General features: G+C 39.1%; 1 protein-coding gene across 2 annotated transcripts in view; it reads left to right on the forward strand.

Moving 5' to 3' along the window:
• ITGA1 (integrin subunit alpha 1) overlaps nucleotides 1-12,601 on the forward strand; it is a 182,044-nt gene extending 169,443 nt beyond the window's left edge. Inside the window, exon 29 of one of the 2 annotated variants that reach the window (XR_015148718.1) lies at nucleotides 5,456-5,591. Coding sequence is in view for 1 of the 2 variants with exons in the window: in XM_086361668.1 (XP_086217794.1) it covers nucleotides 5,456-5,500 (45 nt within the window). In the remaining variant the exon portion in view is untranslated. Of the gene's footprint in view, nucleotides 1-5,455 lie in introns of both variants that reach the window. The other variant, XM_086361668.1, reaches the window with a different exon arrangement.
• Nucleotides 12,602-18,079: the final 5,478 nt, after the last annotated feature.

The following is an 18,079-nucleotide window of genomic DNA, read 5'->3' on the forward strand; positions in this document are numbered from 1 at the left end:
CATTTATCACCCTATATTTTATTGTTTTGTTCAAAAGTAAAATTATCAATATGTTAAAAATAGAGATTGTGGCTACATATTCATTTTTGTGATAGCTGAGCAACAGAATTATCTTTTAATCAAATAGTTTAAATAGCAAATTTCTCTCCCATCAAATTACCACCTGCTACTACCCATTCTGACTTACCATAACTATCTTCCTCTTTTCGGGAGGTTATTCTCAGAGAAGATGAACACAGCTGTGTTAAAGATGTATGTCAGGAGCATTTAGTTTAGTAAATAGAATCCATAGCTTTTCTCCAGCAAAGTCTCCAGGACAGAATTCTCCACCATCTCAGACCTGCAGCTCTTCCTCCTGCTTTGCAGGGTATCCATGCTCTGTCTGTAATACCTGGCTTTGCCACACTGTGGTACCCAAGGCCTAGCTTAGCAGTGTCAAGGGTGTGCTTGGAACGTAGATAATGGTTTCTTTGTTTGTAAGCACCTGTAATAGGACATTTTACTGTTGATTTCTTTCAGTATGGTCTTCTAAGCACAGCACTTGCTCATACAGTTTTAGGACACTGCTGCCAAGGGAAGAGGGAAGCCAGAGCTGATATCTGAGTAGTCTCTCTAGCTGCATACCTCTCCTTAAAGCTAACAAATAATTTTCAGCCCTGTTTCTTGGTCATCAGTCTGAAAAAAGCTGGAGAAGGAAATGGCAACCCACTCTAGTATTCTTGCCTGGAGAACTCCATGGACAGAGGAGCCTGGTGGGCTATAGTCCAGGGAGTCACAAAGGGTTGGACACAACTGAGCGACTAACACTGAAAAAAGCATAAGTGTAAAAGCAAACACCTTCTTCCATCCAGGATATGACTTGATGATATGTTCTGATGGCTTCTTAGATCTTCTTTTTAAGCCCAAAGGTTTCGCAACCTTTGGACAGTCCTGACCTGTAGGTTCAGTTAACTCAGTCACATCAGTGGGAATGCCAGTAATCAGAATGGTATTTCCACAGTAGAGGGGAGGCAAACTAGCACTTATTGAGTGTTTACTGTGTACCAGGAACCGTTTTCAGCTTTTCCACTTTAGATATTAACATCAACCCTATGAGAAAGACACTATTATGGACCTCATTTTGTAAGCAAAGAAGCTGAGGCATAGAAAAAAATATGTTTCCCAAAGTCACATGGGTTGTCAGTTTCAGAGTAGAGAATCATCTGGGCCATTTCACTTTTGTGTCAGCGCTATTAACCCCCTCACTCTATGGTCTCCCTTGCTTCTAGTTACTCTGTTTTCTTTACAGTCTTTTCAACTAAGTCTTTTAACTATATTTTATACTTGGGGACACTGAAGCAAATGGAAGTTAACCCCTCTAAGAGTTCTCATCTAGTAAGGGACTGGGTTGAAGCAATGCCTTTATCCAGTATAGTCCTCTGCTGCACTCTATGGGGCAAGCTCTTCGCTCTGGAGCTCCAGGCGTTGGTTTTGCTCAAGAAGGTCATGAACTCCCTGAAATATATAAAAATATTTGGTATTGGAGTGATAGTCCCTGGTTGGGTTCAACCTTTCAGCAGCTCTGTTATACTGGAAAGATTACTTGCCCTCCTCTTGCCTGAACCTCCCTGAAGCATTTGGTCTGCAGCAAGCTCAGAAAAGCTACCCTCATCCCCACACACCTTTTTAGACTAATTTTAGACTAGTGGAGCAGAAACCTCAGGACTAGTCTTTCTTCATTCTTCTTCCAAACCCCAACTGTGTGGGAGTTCATCAAAACTCTCAGTTTGAGATTTTGTGCAGGAAGCAGGTGAAAGATTCCTCCTGGAACTAGAATTCGATTTCAAAAGGCACAGTCTCTGTAACTTTATCTTTATAGCATGCATCGAAGAGATTAAGACTTGACAAAATCTTAGTAGGTGCTTACTATACTTAACCTTGATGGGCGAAGGCTTTAGAGGACACAGGTTTAAATAGATTGGAAAGTATGTCCTGAAATCTGGTAACACCTGCTAAGGGAGAAGCTCAGTCATCATAACCAAAAGGATAGAATGAGATGATCCACACAGGAACCCTGAGAAATCAGATTGCTCCTGTCTTAACCTGATCTTACACTGATGTCTAAAGAGCCACCCTTAATGATTTATTTACTAATCCTATAGCTTTGTTCCCTCATCCAATATGCATATTATGAGGGGAGTGTGAGTGGGGGATAGTACTGCTATCTAGTAGCCTTTCATATGTTAATATAAATGTTTTGATGATGGACAGGGAAGCCTGGTGTGCTGCAGTCCATTGGGTTGCGAAGAGTTGGACAGGACTGAGCGACTGAACTGATAAATGTTTTCATTCAACACTTATTCCATATTACAACCGTTGAGCACGTATTTCTGCCAGGGACTGTTTAATCAGACTTTTGCCACAGGGTTTTTAATTAGCGGGGAATACAAATAAGATCATTAAGTAAAAACAAAAAGAAAAAGAAAGTGAAAACTATAAAGTAAGTTTGGGTACTAGAAACAAACTTAACTTGTTACAAATGTTAACTAGAATTGGCCCTGTCCAATTTGAAGCTATGAACATGTATTTTCCTAGTTTTCACTCTAATTACCCAACTTGCACTGAAAACCCAATGTTAATAGAATCAGTTGGGTGGAAAACTTTTGTTAACAGGAGTCAAGTTTTAAAACTAAGCTTTTAATGTATGAAAGCAAAGGAAGGTTGAAAAGAAGCAAAAAAAAAAAAAAAACTTGAGAGGGAAGAAGAAAAGATCAGGAACTGGGCAGGGCAGGAAAGAGAAAAGTCATGATTCACCACCTGCTTTTGTGAGAGCTTTGTCTGATTTATTTTCGACTCAGGACATGCAGGTACAAGTTCAAAGGCTTAATGGTTTGTGAATCCAGGATGCGTAGATTTGGCTCAGAGAAAAAGGCCTGATACATGTAGGAGAATTTGTATTCTAGGGAAGACACATATATTGTTTCTTCATGTTCATTTGTTCTATCGTCACCTCTTTTGTGATGTCCAGTTCAGTTCAGTTCAGTTGCTCAGTCGTGTCCGACTCTTTGCGACCCCATGAATCGCAGCACGCCAGGCCTCCCTGTCCATCACCAACTCCCAGAGTTCACCCAGACTCACGTTCATCGAGTCAGTGATGCCATCCAGCCATCTCATCCTCTGTCGTCCCCTTCTCCTCCTGCCCCCAATCCCTCCCAGCATCAGAGTCTTTTCCAATGAGTCAACTCTTCGCATGAAGTGGCCAAAGTACTGGAGTTTCAGCTTTAGCATCATTCCTTCCAAAGAAATCCCAGGGCTGATCTCCTTCAGAATGGACTGGTTGGATCTCCTTGCAGTCCAAGGGACTCGTGATGTCTACCACCAACTAAATTCTGGAGTGGAGGAAGACATAAAGCCCTGAGTAAAACTTCTCTAATTTAAAATTGCATACTTTTCACCATTTATGCCCTTAGAAGTCTCAATTGTTTTATAATAATTAAGAAAAAATAGGATTCCCTTGCATAATTTACCACAACTTTATGATTAAAAGGGACCTTCCCTGGTAGCTCAGTCGATAAAGAATCTGCCTGCTGTACAGGAGACCCAGGTTTGATCCCTGGGTCAGGAAGATACCCTGGAGAAGAAAATGGCAACCCATTCCAGTATCCTTGCCTGGAAAATCCCCTGGACAGAGGAGCCTGGCAGGCTGCAGTCCATGGAGTCGCAGAGAGTCCGGCACGATTGAGCAACTAACACTTTCACTTTCTTTCATGATTAAAATGACATGAAGGTGCCACATAAAGAATTAACTCACGGTCTTTGCTTGAACTATTAAAATCCACTCTCAAATTTTTTAAAAGAATACAGATTTAAAAGAATATTTCTCTAGGACCTTTTAAAAAAAATTTTTTTAATACCCATGTTAGATTAGAATATTGCAAAGGTTCCTTCCAGCTCCTATCCTTTTTTTTTAACGTAACAACATAATGGGCACAGTCATGTCTGACGCTTTGCAACCCCATGGACTGTAGCCTGCCAGGCTCCTCTGTCCATGGATTTTCCAGGCAAGAATATTGGAGTGGGTTGCCATTTCCTTCTCCAGGAAATCTACCCAATCTAAGGATCCAACCCTCATCTCTAACATCTTCTGCATTGGCAGGCAGATTCTTTATCCTTTTTTTAAAATTATTATTCTATATAATTGGAAATAATAAAGCACTTGTAATTTTTATCACAATGCATCATGAAAAGTGATCCACGTTCATCACTACGTGGAATTTTTCATATGTTCAATTACTTCATTTTCATATCCAAATGATACAGGGTGTTTTCAAGAGTCTTTTTATGTCAAACCTACATAGATGGATGTGCTAATACATTTAAAGTTAATCCAGGGCTTCCTTTGTGGCTCAGTGGTAAAAAGTCTGCCTGCCAGTGCAGGAGACATGGGTTCGATCCCTGGTCCAGGAAGAACTCACATGCTGTGGAGCAACTAAGTCCATGTGCCACAAATTCTAAGCCGGTGCTATGCAGGAACCACAGCTGCTGCGCCCATGCGCAGCAACTCCCGGAGCCCACTCCACAACAGGACAAGGCACCACAAGGAGAAGCGGAAGCACCACAACGAAGAGTAGCCCCCGCTCACCGCAACTAGAGCAAAGCCGGCGCAGCAACGAAGACCCAGCACAGCAGAGCCAAAAATAAAAATATATCTTTTTAAAGTTAACCCAGACAACTCAGAAATCTCCCCAACCTCCTAGCCATAGTGTACCTACCAGATTCACCATCATCTCTAATGACCTCAATTTATGACCATTGATTATTCGATGGAAATTTCTCTGACATGTGCTTAAAAAAGAAAGATGATGGCAAAGTAGAGACAGGGCTGGATAACTACAGTTTACGTGTTTCCCAAAATATTTTTCCAGAGCCCTTTAAGTTAGTTTGCTACATAGATTAGTTTTTTTTTTTTTTTTTTAATCTGTTCTTCTGTATCATCTAATCTACTAGGGGGGGTTGTTTGTGGGTGTTTTTTTTTTTTTCAATTTTATTTATTTATTTTGGCTGCACTGGGTCTTCGTTGCAATGCACAGGCTTCTCGCTCTGGTGGCTCCCCTGTTGCAGAGCACAGGCTCTAGGCCTGCAGGCTTCATTAGCTGCATCAGTCAAGCCCAGTAGTTGTGGCACAGGGGCTTAGTCTCACTGAGGCATGTGGAATCCTCCCAGACCAGGGATCGAACTCAACTCTCCTGCATTGGCAGGCGGATTCTCAACCACTGGACCACCAGGGAAGTCCAATAACTGTCATTTCTTGACATTCAATATTATCCAATAGGTCAGTTGAAAAGAATACCTCTTGATTATTTTATTTGTATGCCCACAATTGCTAACATTTTACTAAGCTAAATTTTATCTGAGATTAATATTTATTACCTAAATTCAAATAACTAATTGTGTTATGTTTGATATTTTCTCTAAGATTGGATTCTTCAAAAGACCACTAAAGAAGAAAATGGAGAAATGAAATATTTGGAAGAGAAGAAATAATTATTCAATAATCCTCAGGTTTGCCTCAAATATGTGACAAGAAATTAATAAACGCAATCAAAGACATAGTCACATAACTTTATGTAATCCATCAGGGATTAGTCACTTAGAAAATAACAGATCAAGCAAGATCCAAAAACAGTACCGTAAAGATATATTTTATAAAATGTTGAAAAATATTTTTAAATAATTACTCATTTTTGTTGAGTAAGCAAAATTACAAAGTATTTTGAAGATGAAAAATAACCTGTACAAATATGTTTATATATTAAATTACCAAAGTATTTAAGGAATACAGAAAAAGATTTTTATGATCATTGAAATATTTACTTTCAAAATAGTATAAATTAAGCTTTTTCCATTGATTCCTGATGGATATCCACATTCAGCATGATAGTCAACATTTGTAAATGCAAAGAAAGGAATTTTACCTGAAAAAGATCACTTCCCCCCATTTAAATGAGAAAATTTTTCCTATATACAGTATAGACTGAAAATAGAATCAAATCACAGAGAATACAGTCAGCATCTTTGTGTTGGGTTCTGTACTTGGAAAATTTTCTTTCCAAAGTGTTTGTAAAATAGTACAATTGAGCTGAAATTTTATCTAGGAGAGAAAATCAAGAAAGACTTTTGAAAAGCACGTGCACTGAATGGATTAATTTAAGCTTTTATATAACACAGTTTTGATATTGAACTCTGAAACTCAAAACTCTTTTATACTAAAAATAACAGCAGTTTTATGTGACATAGCACTGATTTGTCGTGAAAAGTCATGTGTGCGGTATATGCAAAAATGATTTCTGATAATGTTGATGGATGCTGCAGAAATGCTGGTCATCTTTTCTGGGCAACTTTTGAACATGAAGGGTCCCAGGATGTAACCCAAAGTAAGAGTTGATTCAACTCTTTGGTACATGGTTCATTCAAACCCTCAAGCTGTGAGAGTATGTTTATTTTTAATCTTTGTAAAGGTATTTAATTTTCCAAACACAATTCTTTTTATGAAAAGGCAGTATTTCATTTCAGTATTGCATTTTACCAACAAGCCACTGCTTTTGTGAGTGTGGCATATCAATATTTAAATATATCTCCAGAAATGCATTTTAAAGAATTTCAAGTTTGAAACCTCACACCAACAGAAAGACATCACACTTTTGTATGAGCTTCTTTGTTCTTGAAGTAATCATTATGGTGCATCGGACTCTACTGTAGCATAAGTTCCTAGGTTGCTCCATTTCTTGGAAAAAACAACAACAAATGAATGAATGTATGTGTGAACTACTGCTGTAAAATTGGCTGCTACTTCTGCAGCAACTCCATCTCTCTACCTGATTGACTGTCACAAGATCAGAATCCATACTCATCTAGAAAATCCTGGGCTCTACTTTTCTCATAAAGCAGCAAATCAATGGAAAATAATCAAATGCCACGGATTTCTTTTTTAAAAACTAATTTCCAGGGAATTATCTGTGGACTCAGAGGCAGCCCTACCCCATGGCTCTCTACGTCTGCATCTAAAATCCTGATGGTCAAAGACAGGCACCTGGGGAGTGCTGAGGACATCAGTGGCTAAAAGAAAGTCTGTCTCTCCAGAGATTTCGTATCCTCTTGCTGGCCTGTCATTTGTTCAGAAATGTCCCGTATTAGAATTTTCTTCATTCCCACCACCTGTCTCCAGGTTCCAAAATCATTCTTTCCACCTGTCATTTGCCTGCTCAACGAAGCATCTCTCGTATTCGGGGTCATCACGGTGCACACCCCCAGTGCACAGCCTGCTTAGCAGCTCTGCTCCAAGCTCAGCACATTCTTTGAAATAAATCTGATAGATAAAATTTTTTTTTAATTCACACTTGTTCTCTGACTCCTAGATAAGGCATTCACTGAACCAGGAGTATGCAGATTTCAACTAAATATATTGTTAACCCAAAGGGGAAAAATAGAAAAGATGACATTTTAAACATATTAGAAAAGAGGGGAAGAGGTATTTGGCCAGATCAAAGAGATACTTACAAGCTCTACACAGTTTTCAACATAAGTCATTCATGGTTTTTAAGTAAACGGTTAAATGAGCCAGATATCCTGTTTCCCTAATATTGTAATCTTTTGAGGCTTATGTGTGTATGTGTCTATGCATCTGTGCACGTAGGTGTATAAACACACACGCACGCACACACACACACACACGCATGCGTGCATGCCCAGACACAGGTTGAAGAAAAAATACCTCAACACCAAGTGACAGTTTACAAGAAATAAACACACAAAAGCTACACCACAAGAAAAGTTTGATTCACCCTCTTTGCATATTCTTTTCACTTTCTTTAATATTTAACTTTAGCATATAGTTATGTAATATCTAGATATCATGAATGTAGAAGCTTGGGCTAAAATAATGTCAGCAGTTATCCCAAATTAGCTTTGTACAGATGTCCTAAAACATAATCAATGATTAGGAAATATATAAAACTCTATTATTTTAAAACATTTAATAAGAAAAGTGATACAATTATGAACTTTTATTGGTTAAATTAAATTGCAAAAAATATTTCTTTTTTTAACTTTGATATGTTTAAAAATTAATTGTTGCTTTTGCTATAGACTGAACTATGTAAGAAGTCCCTTTCCATACCAAACCTATAATGGTATACTGGTAAATTATTTAACAGCTGACTTTCCTGGAGGGAAAAAAAAAAAATCCCTGATTTGTGTTATTAGCCAGTTTTCATGATCTAAATTGTTTTGTCATGGCCATTTTCAAGCTACTAACATAACCCTGACCAGCTTGTAGAACTCCTGAAAATATATTTGTCAGTTCTCCTGTATCAGTATGAGCTGGCTTCAGCACACCATTGAGATAGACTGCGTGTGTGCTAAGTCTCTTAGTCATGTCTGACTCTTTGCAACCCTCTGGATTGTAGCCTGCCAGGCTCCTCTGTCCATGGGCTTCTCCAGGCAAGAACACTGGAGTGGGTTGCCATTTCCTTCTCCAGGGGATCTTCCCAACCCAGATTAGATGATAATGATATAAATAGATGATAGATGGATATGATAGATAAATAAAAATATAGCATGTATATATATACATACACAAACATGCACAATACAATCAGATTTCAGATTATTCTTAAAATGCTACCCTCAAGCCCAGTAGACAAAGTGCTCACAGTTTCCCATTTTTCCATCTTAATTTCTAACATTGTAATCTTCCTTTAATATTAATAAAATGATACAAACTTGCTGGAAAAGGAAGGAGTTGAAAGTAAAAATGTATATAATTTTGAAGAAATGAAATGAAAATCAGACCTACACAGCCGCAAAGAAGCTGTTTCACTTTCTCTAGGAATCCAGAGCCCTGGAGCCATACCATGAAAGGTCATTCTCTGTAAATATTTGTAATTTCTATGATTCAGTTTGAACTTCAGTGATCCAATTTATTCAGTTATTTTCTCCAAGCCCTAGATTCTCGGGCAATTTAATCTTTGAATATTTTCTGTGTCATAACTGTGTTTGAAATGAGGCTTGTGGGAGGACATACTTTTATTAAATTTGATGTTTATTCAACCATAGTAATTTATAATTTTACCTTTTATAAAACCAATACCTAAGCTTAATTGGGGGAGAAGGCAATGGCAACCCACTCCAGTATTCTTGCCTGGGAAATCCCTTGGACAGAGGAGCCTGGTAGGCTGCAGTCCATGGGGTCGCGAAGGTCGGACACGACTGAGCGACTTCCCTTTCACTTTTCACTTTCATGCATTGGAGAAGGAAATGGCAACCTACTCCAGTGTTCTTGCCTGGAGAATCCCAGGGATGGCGGAGCCTGGTGGGGCTGCCATCTATGGGGTCGCACGGAGTTGGACACGACTGAAGCAACTTAGCAGCAGCAGCAGCAAGCTTAATTGGGAAACAAATATTTGCACCAAAGCAAGAGGTGGTTGCAGAATGCTTGAGTAAAGTTGGGTGGGAGGAGAGGCTGAGAGAAGAGCTGGTGTGTTCTCTGCAGGCAGCCCCAGAAGGATCACAGTTTGCAGTGTGTGCCCGCTGGCATCTGTTCACTGCGCTTTCCTACCGCATATCCTCTCGGTCAAACATGTTGTAATCTGCTCCTTGTGAATGAACTGTCTTTTCTTTGCACAACACTGAGAACTAGGGAAGACTCAGGCTCAGAGCATGGTTCCTGTGTCCAGGACAGTCACAGTATTGTTCAAATAAAGAAGCTTCCTGGCAAATCAGTCTTTTAGAACTAGTATCCTATGTATCCTTCGTTGATTTTCAACACTTCTGAAGTCTCCCTGTATTAGTCTTCTCCCCAAGGGACACTTATGAGAAGACTCCTGGAGAAAAATCTGTTTAAAATATGTGCTCTGTTTGCTGTGAATTCCAGCTGCTGTGACTTGATCACTTACACAGGATGTCAGTTCTCCCTTCTTCTGTAGCAATCTAAAGGGTTGGTACAGTAAATGGAATAGGGGCAAGATGAAAGACACTTCAGAGATGGAGCATCTTTAAGGAATTTACAAACCATTATTGGGACACTATCAGCAGTGTGGGGCTGACAGGATTTAGCCCTTCCATGGGTCTCCATCAGCACCCCCTAGACCCCATCCTCATCCATGGAAATTACAATATAAGCTAAAATCAAAAAGAGGAGCTTTAAAATCCTCAAAATGATGCTACTACTTTTTAATTAAAATATACAAGTTAACTGTAAACAGCATGCATTTTCATGCAAACACAACTTTAAGGTGAATCCACTGGGCAACAGGATTCTAATCAGTTTGCTGTCCCTGATCACTTCCTACCCAGAAATTCTGAAACCACCACTGGAAATGAACTCTGCATTCCAGAAGGCTGAAGGCTGCCATTTCTGAATGGGAGCACTGTTGTGCAACATCTTAAGAACAACAGTAAAAAAAGTTAAAATCTAACATTGTAATCTGGTGAAAGAGTCAGTATTTTTGATCCTCAAGTTAAAATTTAACCTTGAATTTAGCAATTCCAAGCAACAGCCTTTGACCATCAACCTTGAGGAAAAGTACAGGTGTGTGTGGAGGCTCTTCAGTCCCCAGCCCATTGTCCCCACAACATGTGGTCCCCAGGACATCCAGTTCTTAAACCTGAGCTCCCAAACCCACTACATCCCAGGATCAACCCTCCCACAACAAATACACTCTTAAGCACATGCTGAAGTTTTACCATTCCAAAAATATATTAATACAAGAATGAGTTATCACTTCTAATTTGGGCTCTTTGCTTTGAGATCAGCTTTTTCTTTCCTTTCAAAATACATTAAAGCCTTTCTCCCATATCTATTAAGTTCAGAACATTACACAGGACTTCCTTGCATTTCCTCTCATTGCAGGGTAGAGAATTTCAATGTCATGCCGACTGGGCAGTAGGACCCAGGGGCCATTTTCAGGATCTCTCTGCTTTCTGCCCTCCAGTAGGCTTCTTCTCTTCTCGTCTGTACAGTGGGGATGTTTGGTTTTAATCTGGGTCTTCTTGGCAAGGCCACCTGAAGCCTGGTGCCCCTTGCAAGGCCTTGAGGGTTGAATGTTCCTTCTTGGTGAATTGAGTCTTGGAAATCCTTTAATTATCTGACACCATGGAAATCATGGCAATACTGGGCGGATACCAGGGACACTCATAACTATGATTGTGTTTGATGTTACCATATTTCAAATTACATCTTGATGAAAAAAGAGTAAGTCTGGAATTTCAGGAGCTTTTGTGCAAGAGACTGAGACTCCGCATTTAATCTTTTATTTCAGTTTGATCTATGCAGAGACTGGGAACCAAACTTTTTAAAGAAATAATCCAAATGAAGAATGAAAGCCAGAATTCAACAGTCCCCTACTGACAGTCCCTGTCCCCAACTCTGTATTTCAGGAGATGGAAAGAGGATTGGATGGGGAACAGGCAGTGGTATAATTGTTTCTTTCTGCTACAGAGTAGCCAAGCAGTAGGGAGTCACCACACAGACACTGATGGTGACTTTCTGAGAGGTCTTAGCATCACTGGCGCAACGACAGGTGACAATCTTCCTGCCGTGTCCCTGAGACATCTTGCATTTTGAGAGACAGAAAAAAAATGTGGGGGAGGGGCTGAAGCTATTTATCTTTTATGTACACACCATTACTCCTCAAAATACTGTAAGCATTTTTAGCCCACATTATACCTGGCCACAATACTAACAAATGTACTTCACACAAGTAAATTGTTGATTAAATAAGAGTAAAAGTATATTCTTACCTGTCTGTTAAGTAGGGTTAATTTCCTGAAGTTTAACATGCTTTGGCTCAAATAAAAACAATCATTTGAAGCAGCAACAGCTCAGATCTTCTTCATTCTAGAACCATTTCACACAGTACATCCCGATACTTGGTGTTTAATTGAGAGACACCCCTGCCTTTATTCAAGACGTAACAGCCACCCTCTGTGTTCCTTAGGAGGAACACTGGCCTGAAGGGAGAATGGTGTACTGCATGTTACTAGTGTCCGGTTGTAAAATTGTTAACAGATAGTGTAAAAAAAAGTGTCCATTTTATTAAAAAGAAAAACATTGTATATAATAACTATTGCCCTGAAACATGTATCATACTCACTCTAATAAACTTTTCTGCATGGTCTAACATAAAGTATATTCACTGCTTGTCTATTTACCTCAGAATAAACTCATTAAAATGAACAGCTCAAGGGTGCGTGCATTTCTACATGGCTTTTATTGGACCGACTTGTTAGAAGAAAATATTTTGATTGCATTCAAGAACAAAGAAGCACTAAATCTCTTGATTCTAGTCATTTATTAAGTGCCTGATTTCAACACATGTTAAAAAAGAAATTGGTTATCAGGTAACAATGATTTAAGATGACATAATTAGAAATAGCTGAGGAAGCAAAAAACTATTTTGAATATCCTATATATGGTGCATCCTGTACACTGATTTGAGGTCAGAAGTTTGGTATTTTTGTATAATTCTATCTTATCTTGTGCATCAGCTGTGTATTTTACGTCAAGGTAAATGAGCATCCTGTCTTATATGTTAATAAAAAAAATGACTCTTTCAAAGAAAAATGTGACTGCTGTGATTTTAAGTACACGAATTTTGTCCAAGATTAGTATTTCTTCCAGAGCACCAACCTTTTTTTTTTAGCTCCTTGGTAGGTTTCCACTTTAATGCTTCTAAACGGAAAAAACAAAAAGCAAATGCAGTCTGTCTGTGGTGTTTCCTGTACACAATATAGCAATGAGATTAGTGTTTTGCAAACTTGAGACAAAAACCTCAGAATCCATTATTACTACATATCTTCTCCTAATGAGATGTTTTAATAATAAATTATCTGCTGCATAATAATAGATTGGACCACATAGTATAAAACCAAAAAAAACTAAGTGAAAAAGTTATTTTCTCTATTCAGCCTATAGGTTAAAGAAATAATTTCATATATAAGGGCTAGAAGTAAATGCTGGAAGAAGTTTAATAACATGTGTTTATCTTACAAAAGATTATATCCTCAAACTACGCAGTAGAATGAGTGAAGGAGAGATTTTTATAGAAGAAAAAGACTGACTTATGAAGAGGTTATCTGTAAGGTCCTGGACCAAATTTATGTCAGTACATGATCCCAATGCACTATCTTTTCTCTCTGACTGTGAGCTCAATAATTCTTTTCCCATTTCACCCTTCACCCAGGAGGAAAGTGCAGTGGAAGTAGTAGAGAGAATCGGGAAATATTCTCTGTAAAAATAAGTGGCAGACATAGAAACGTTATTTTTAAGTCTGGAGCATAGACACAACATTCGCTTTTCTTATCCTTTGTGGTGTCCGATAATAAAGTTAATGTGATAATCATAAGCAGATTTTAGTAACAATGTTCACCAAATAGAAGTGATCATTAAAGGGACTGCAGATAATTTCTGTTTTCTTCTTTAGAGTAGCTATTTGAATTGTTTTTTAAAAATGAGTGACAATTTTTAGATTAGGAAAAAATCTTTTAGGGTAAGGAAACATATTCACATTGTAAAGCAATTTGAAATTCAGAAAAAAATAATTTTAAAACAATCATTTCACCAGCACCAGAAATTACTAACATTACGTTATCTTGTTTCTGAGCATACATATTTATTTTTTCCATATTTATATTTTGACATACTTCAAATCACAAAGAAATGGTATGCTGTAGGTTTTTTAATTTTTTAAATTTTTCTTTCATAGTAAAAGGATGATAGCCATCAAATTCTTTCCCTCATCCTAGAATTGGCAACAGGAAGGAAAATTACTCCCATATTCTCTCGTTAATAACCATTATACACATATACACATGCCATACTAGTCCAAGTGTCAAATAATTATTTCTTTAACTACTTCTTGAAGCAGCAGTGGGGCAGGGCAAAGAGCAAGGAGTAAACAGGGAAAGATGGGAAAGGTACTCTCACTAAAAATAATAGCAACTGTGGCCTCATTTATCATACAAAACAAATTTGTTTAGTCGCTCAGTCATGTCTGACTCGTGACCCCATGGACTGCAGCGTGCTAGGCTTCCCTGTCCTTCACTGTCTCACAGAGTTTGCTCAAACTCATGTCCATTGAGTCAATGATGCCATCTAACTACCTCTGTTAGATGCCATCTAATCTCATCCTCTGTCGTCCCCTTCTCCGGCCTCTTCAATCTTTCCCAGCATGAGAGTATTTTCCAATGAGTCAGCTCTTCGCATCAGGTGGCCAAAGTATTGAAGTTTCAATTTCAGAAAATGAATGGTTATATGACAAATGTAATTCTGACCATATCAGTAATAACGTTAAAGGTAAATGGTCTGAACAGTCAAATCAAAAGTCAGAGATTGCCAAACTGATAAAAGAATAAGGTCCATCTATATGTCCTCTAAAAGAGATTCCAAGGCACAAATAAACGGAACAGAAAATTATGGGGGAAAGATACCATGCAAACAGTAACCATAAAAGAGTTGGAGGCAGCTATATTAATATCGAACAAAATGAACTTAAAGATGAGTGCAATTCCATCAGTCACTTCAGTTCAGTTCAGTCACTCAGTCGTGGCCGACTCTTTGCGACTCCATGAATCGCAGCACACCAGGCCTCCCTGTCCATCACCAACTCCCAGAGTTCACCCAGATTCACGTTCATCGAGTCAGTGATGCCATCCAGCCATCTCATCCTCTGTCGTCCCCTTCTCCTCCTGCCCCCAATCCCTCCCAGCATCAGAGTCTTTTCCAATGAGTCAACTCTTCGCATGAGGTGGCCAAAGTACTGGAGTTTCAGCTTTAGCATCATTCCTTCCAAAGAAATCCCAGGGCTGATCTCCTTCAGAATGGACTGGTTGGATCTCCTTGCAGTCCAAGGGACTCTCAAGAGTCTTCTCCAACACCACAGTTCAAAAGCATCAATTCTTTGGTGGTCAGCCTTCTTCACAGTCCAACTCTCACATCCATACATGACCACAGGAAAAACCATAGCCTTGACTAGACGAACCTTTGTTGGCAAAGTAATGTCTCTGCTTATGAATGTGCTATCTAGGTTGGTCATAACTTTCCTTCCAAGGAGTAAGTGTCTTTTAATTTCATGGCTGCAGTCACCATCTGCAGTGATTTTGGAGCCCAGAAAAATAAAGTCTGACACTGTTTCCACTGTTTCCCCATCTATTTCCCATGAAGTGGTGGGACCGGATGCCATGATCTTTGTTTTCTGAATGTTGAGCTTTAAGCCAACTTTTTCACTCTCCACTTTCACTTTCATCAAGAGGCTTTTCAATCCCATACTACTCAGCAATAAACAGGAATGAAATTGGGTCATTTGCAGAGATGTGGATGGACCTAGAGTGTCATACAGAATGAAGTAAGTCAGAAAGAGGAGATATCATATATTAACACATATATGCGAAATGTAGAAAAACAGTATAGATGATTTCATTTGCAACACAGAGATAGTGACGCAGACATAGAGATCAAACAAATGGATACCGAGGGGGAGAAGTGGGGGGTGAATTGGGAGATTGGGGTTGAAATATATGTACTAGTAATAATCTGTATAAAATATATAGCTAATGAGAACCTATTGCATAGCACAGGAAACTCTACTGAATGCTCTGTGATTACCTAAATGGGAAGGAAATCCAAAAAGAGGAGATATATGTATACATATAGCTGATTCATTTTACTATACAGTGGAAACTAACATAACATTGTAAAGCAACTATATTCCAATAAAAATTAATTTCTAAAAAATGAGTGTAATTCCAGACTTGAGAATTCTTGTGAAGGAAACCTGGAATTCCTCTAAGTATATAGAAATCCTAGACTTATACTTGTGGAGAAGGAAATGGCAACCCACTCCAGTGTTCTTGCCTGGAGAATCCCAGGGACAGCGGAGCCAGGTGGGCTGCCATCTACGGGGTCGCACAGAGTCGGACACGACTGAAGCGACTTAGCAGACTAATACTTGAGTTGACTTTGATGTCTTGTAGGTTTTCAAGGATTCATAGGTGCCTGAAATTAAATTTCTGTGTGGAGTAGAGCCAAATCAAGGAGTTATCTCACTCTGAGACTTGACTCTTAAATCAGGGTGTAGCATCCCTGACTTGCACAGAGTTTAGTTACAATGGTTCAGTTCCTCCCCAATTTCAGGAATAACAAGGCAAGCACCATTGTCCGTAGATACCCAGGCTGCCAGCCCCTTCACAGATGAATGCTCTTTGTCCATGTGCCAGAGTTCTAGTTAGTATTTGACTGGCAAGTACTAGCTTAATTCAGTACTTGCATTAATTCAATAAAAGCAGCATTGAAACATCCACAGGTTTGGTCTTTAGCTGCCATTTCACTCAGTTATTTTTTGTTGTTGTTGTTTTTATAGTATCTTTCAACCAGCCATGTGTGGCATGAATTCATTTAGAAACCACAATCTTGAATGGCATTCCAAAGGCAAGAGTGGAAATGCCCAAGCCTGGAAAATAAAGAATAGCATCCAGAATTGGCCATCAGACTGTAATTAGTGGAGCTGGAAGTTAGCCATGCCAAGGACTCTAAGCACCCCCTTAATGAAATGTCCAGGGCTCTTTCATTTTATGTGCTGAGTCTCTCAATTTTTTTTTTATTTTCTTCCTTTCTTAACAGTCAGACTTTTCTATTCTATTAGCACCCAAGTGCCATCTGTTATTCCTTTTCACACACTTTTCAAAGCTTTCTCTCACTCCTGCCCATTCTGCATACCTCATCATTATAATGTGGATAATTCTTCAGAGATTCCAATTAGTGTGTTGTTGGACAGCTCAAGAATACAGCCTCTTTGTTACTGAGAGGCATCTGCATTCTCTTCCTCTAGTTCTTGCTCCTGGCATGTCCTGCTGCTGGATCCTCAATACAAAGACCTGTGCTATCTTTACTTCTGAAATGAGGCTGAGCATCCCTTCCTCTCATGTCTATATTACTCTCGGTTACTCTCGAGCTACAACTCCTTAAAAAAGAGCATATCAAAACAAAACAAAACACTTTCTCCTTTAACCCACCAACAGAAGCCACTTATCTGTAATCCAAGTCGTACTCCTTTCAGACGCTGGGTCAATGCTTTATCTAGTTCATCCACCAAGGTAACCTCATTTACGAAACTCCTCAATCCTAAGTGCAAGTTGACTCCCGCTGGTCCTCCAGCCTGAGCAGACAACATCCGAAGGAGTGGCCTTGGTTGCACAAGGGCATCCTCCTCCACAAGTGGACTGTGGGGGAAGGGCAGGGTGTATTGAACTTCTGTTTTACCCTCCCTCTGCTTTCTGTTGGTCAGAGAAGTTGGCCACAACAAACTTGTGTTGAACTGAATATGACAGAACCTATTTAACATGAAGAGAGAGGACCTTTCCTCACTACACAGAATTCAGAAATTGGCTGACAGCAAAAATGAGAATAAAAATCAGAGATGTTGATTGAATTGCATTTGATGACATTATTAGGGATGGGACCATCAATTGATGGAAATAATAGAGGAAGAAGGACTGCTCAGACATCCCAGGAGCTACCTAGCTCTCCAATAAGGCATTTGCTTTATGTTTAAGTATCATTTCCACAGACTATAAAAGGGAACATCATTCTCTTTAATCAATTTCTAGTCAAGACAGCCATGTGGGCTTAGCTTGACCATACCTTTCAAAGATGTGATTAAATATGAATAATTAGTCTCTCTTCTTTCCTTTCCTAGACATCATGGCATTAATATTGGCATTTAGTTTCCTTAAATTGCATTCTAAAGTCCACACCCGCCACAGCTCCCCCTCCAGATGTCATTTCTGGAGCCTAGAATTTACAAGCCCCGCCCCCATCTCCTTTTCTATACACATATTTTCTTTTTAACTTGGATTTTTAAAAAGTTTAAAGTCATGATTATTTTCTTAGTGTTTTTTTTTTCATGTTTTCTGGCTTATTAAAGTGAATGAAGTCGCTCAGTCGTATCTGACTCTTTGCGACCCCGTAGACTGTAGCCTACCAGGCTCCTCTGTCCATGGGATTTTCCAGGCAATAGTACTGGAGTGGATTGCCATTTCCTTCTCC

This window comes from Bos grunniens, chromosome 20 (assembly GCF_055505025.1).
Source record: "Bos grunniens cultivar Pamir isolate PY7600 chromosome 20, Bosgru_T2T1.0, whole genome shotgun sequence".
Classification (NCBI taxonomy): Eukaryota; Metazoa; Chordata; class Mammalia; order Artiodactyla; family Bovidae; genus Bos; species Bos grunniens.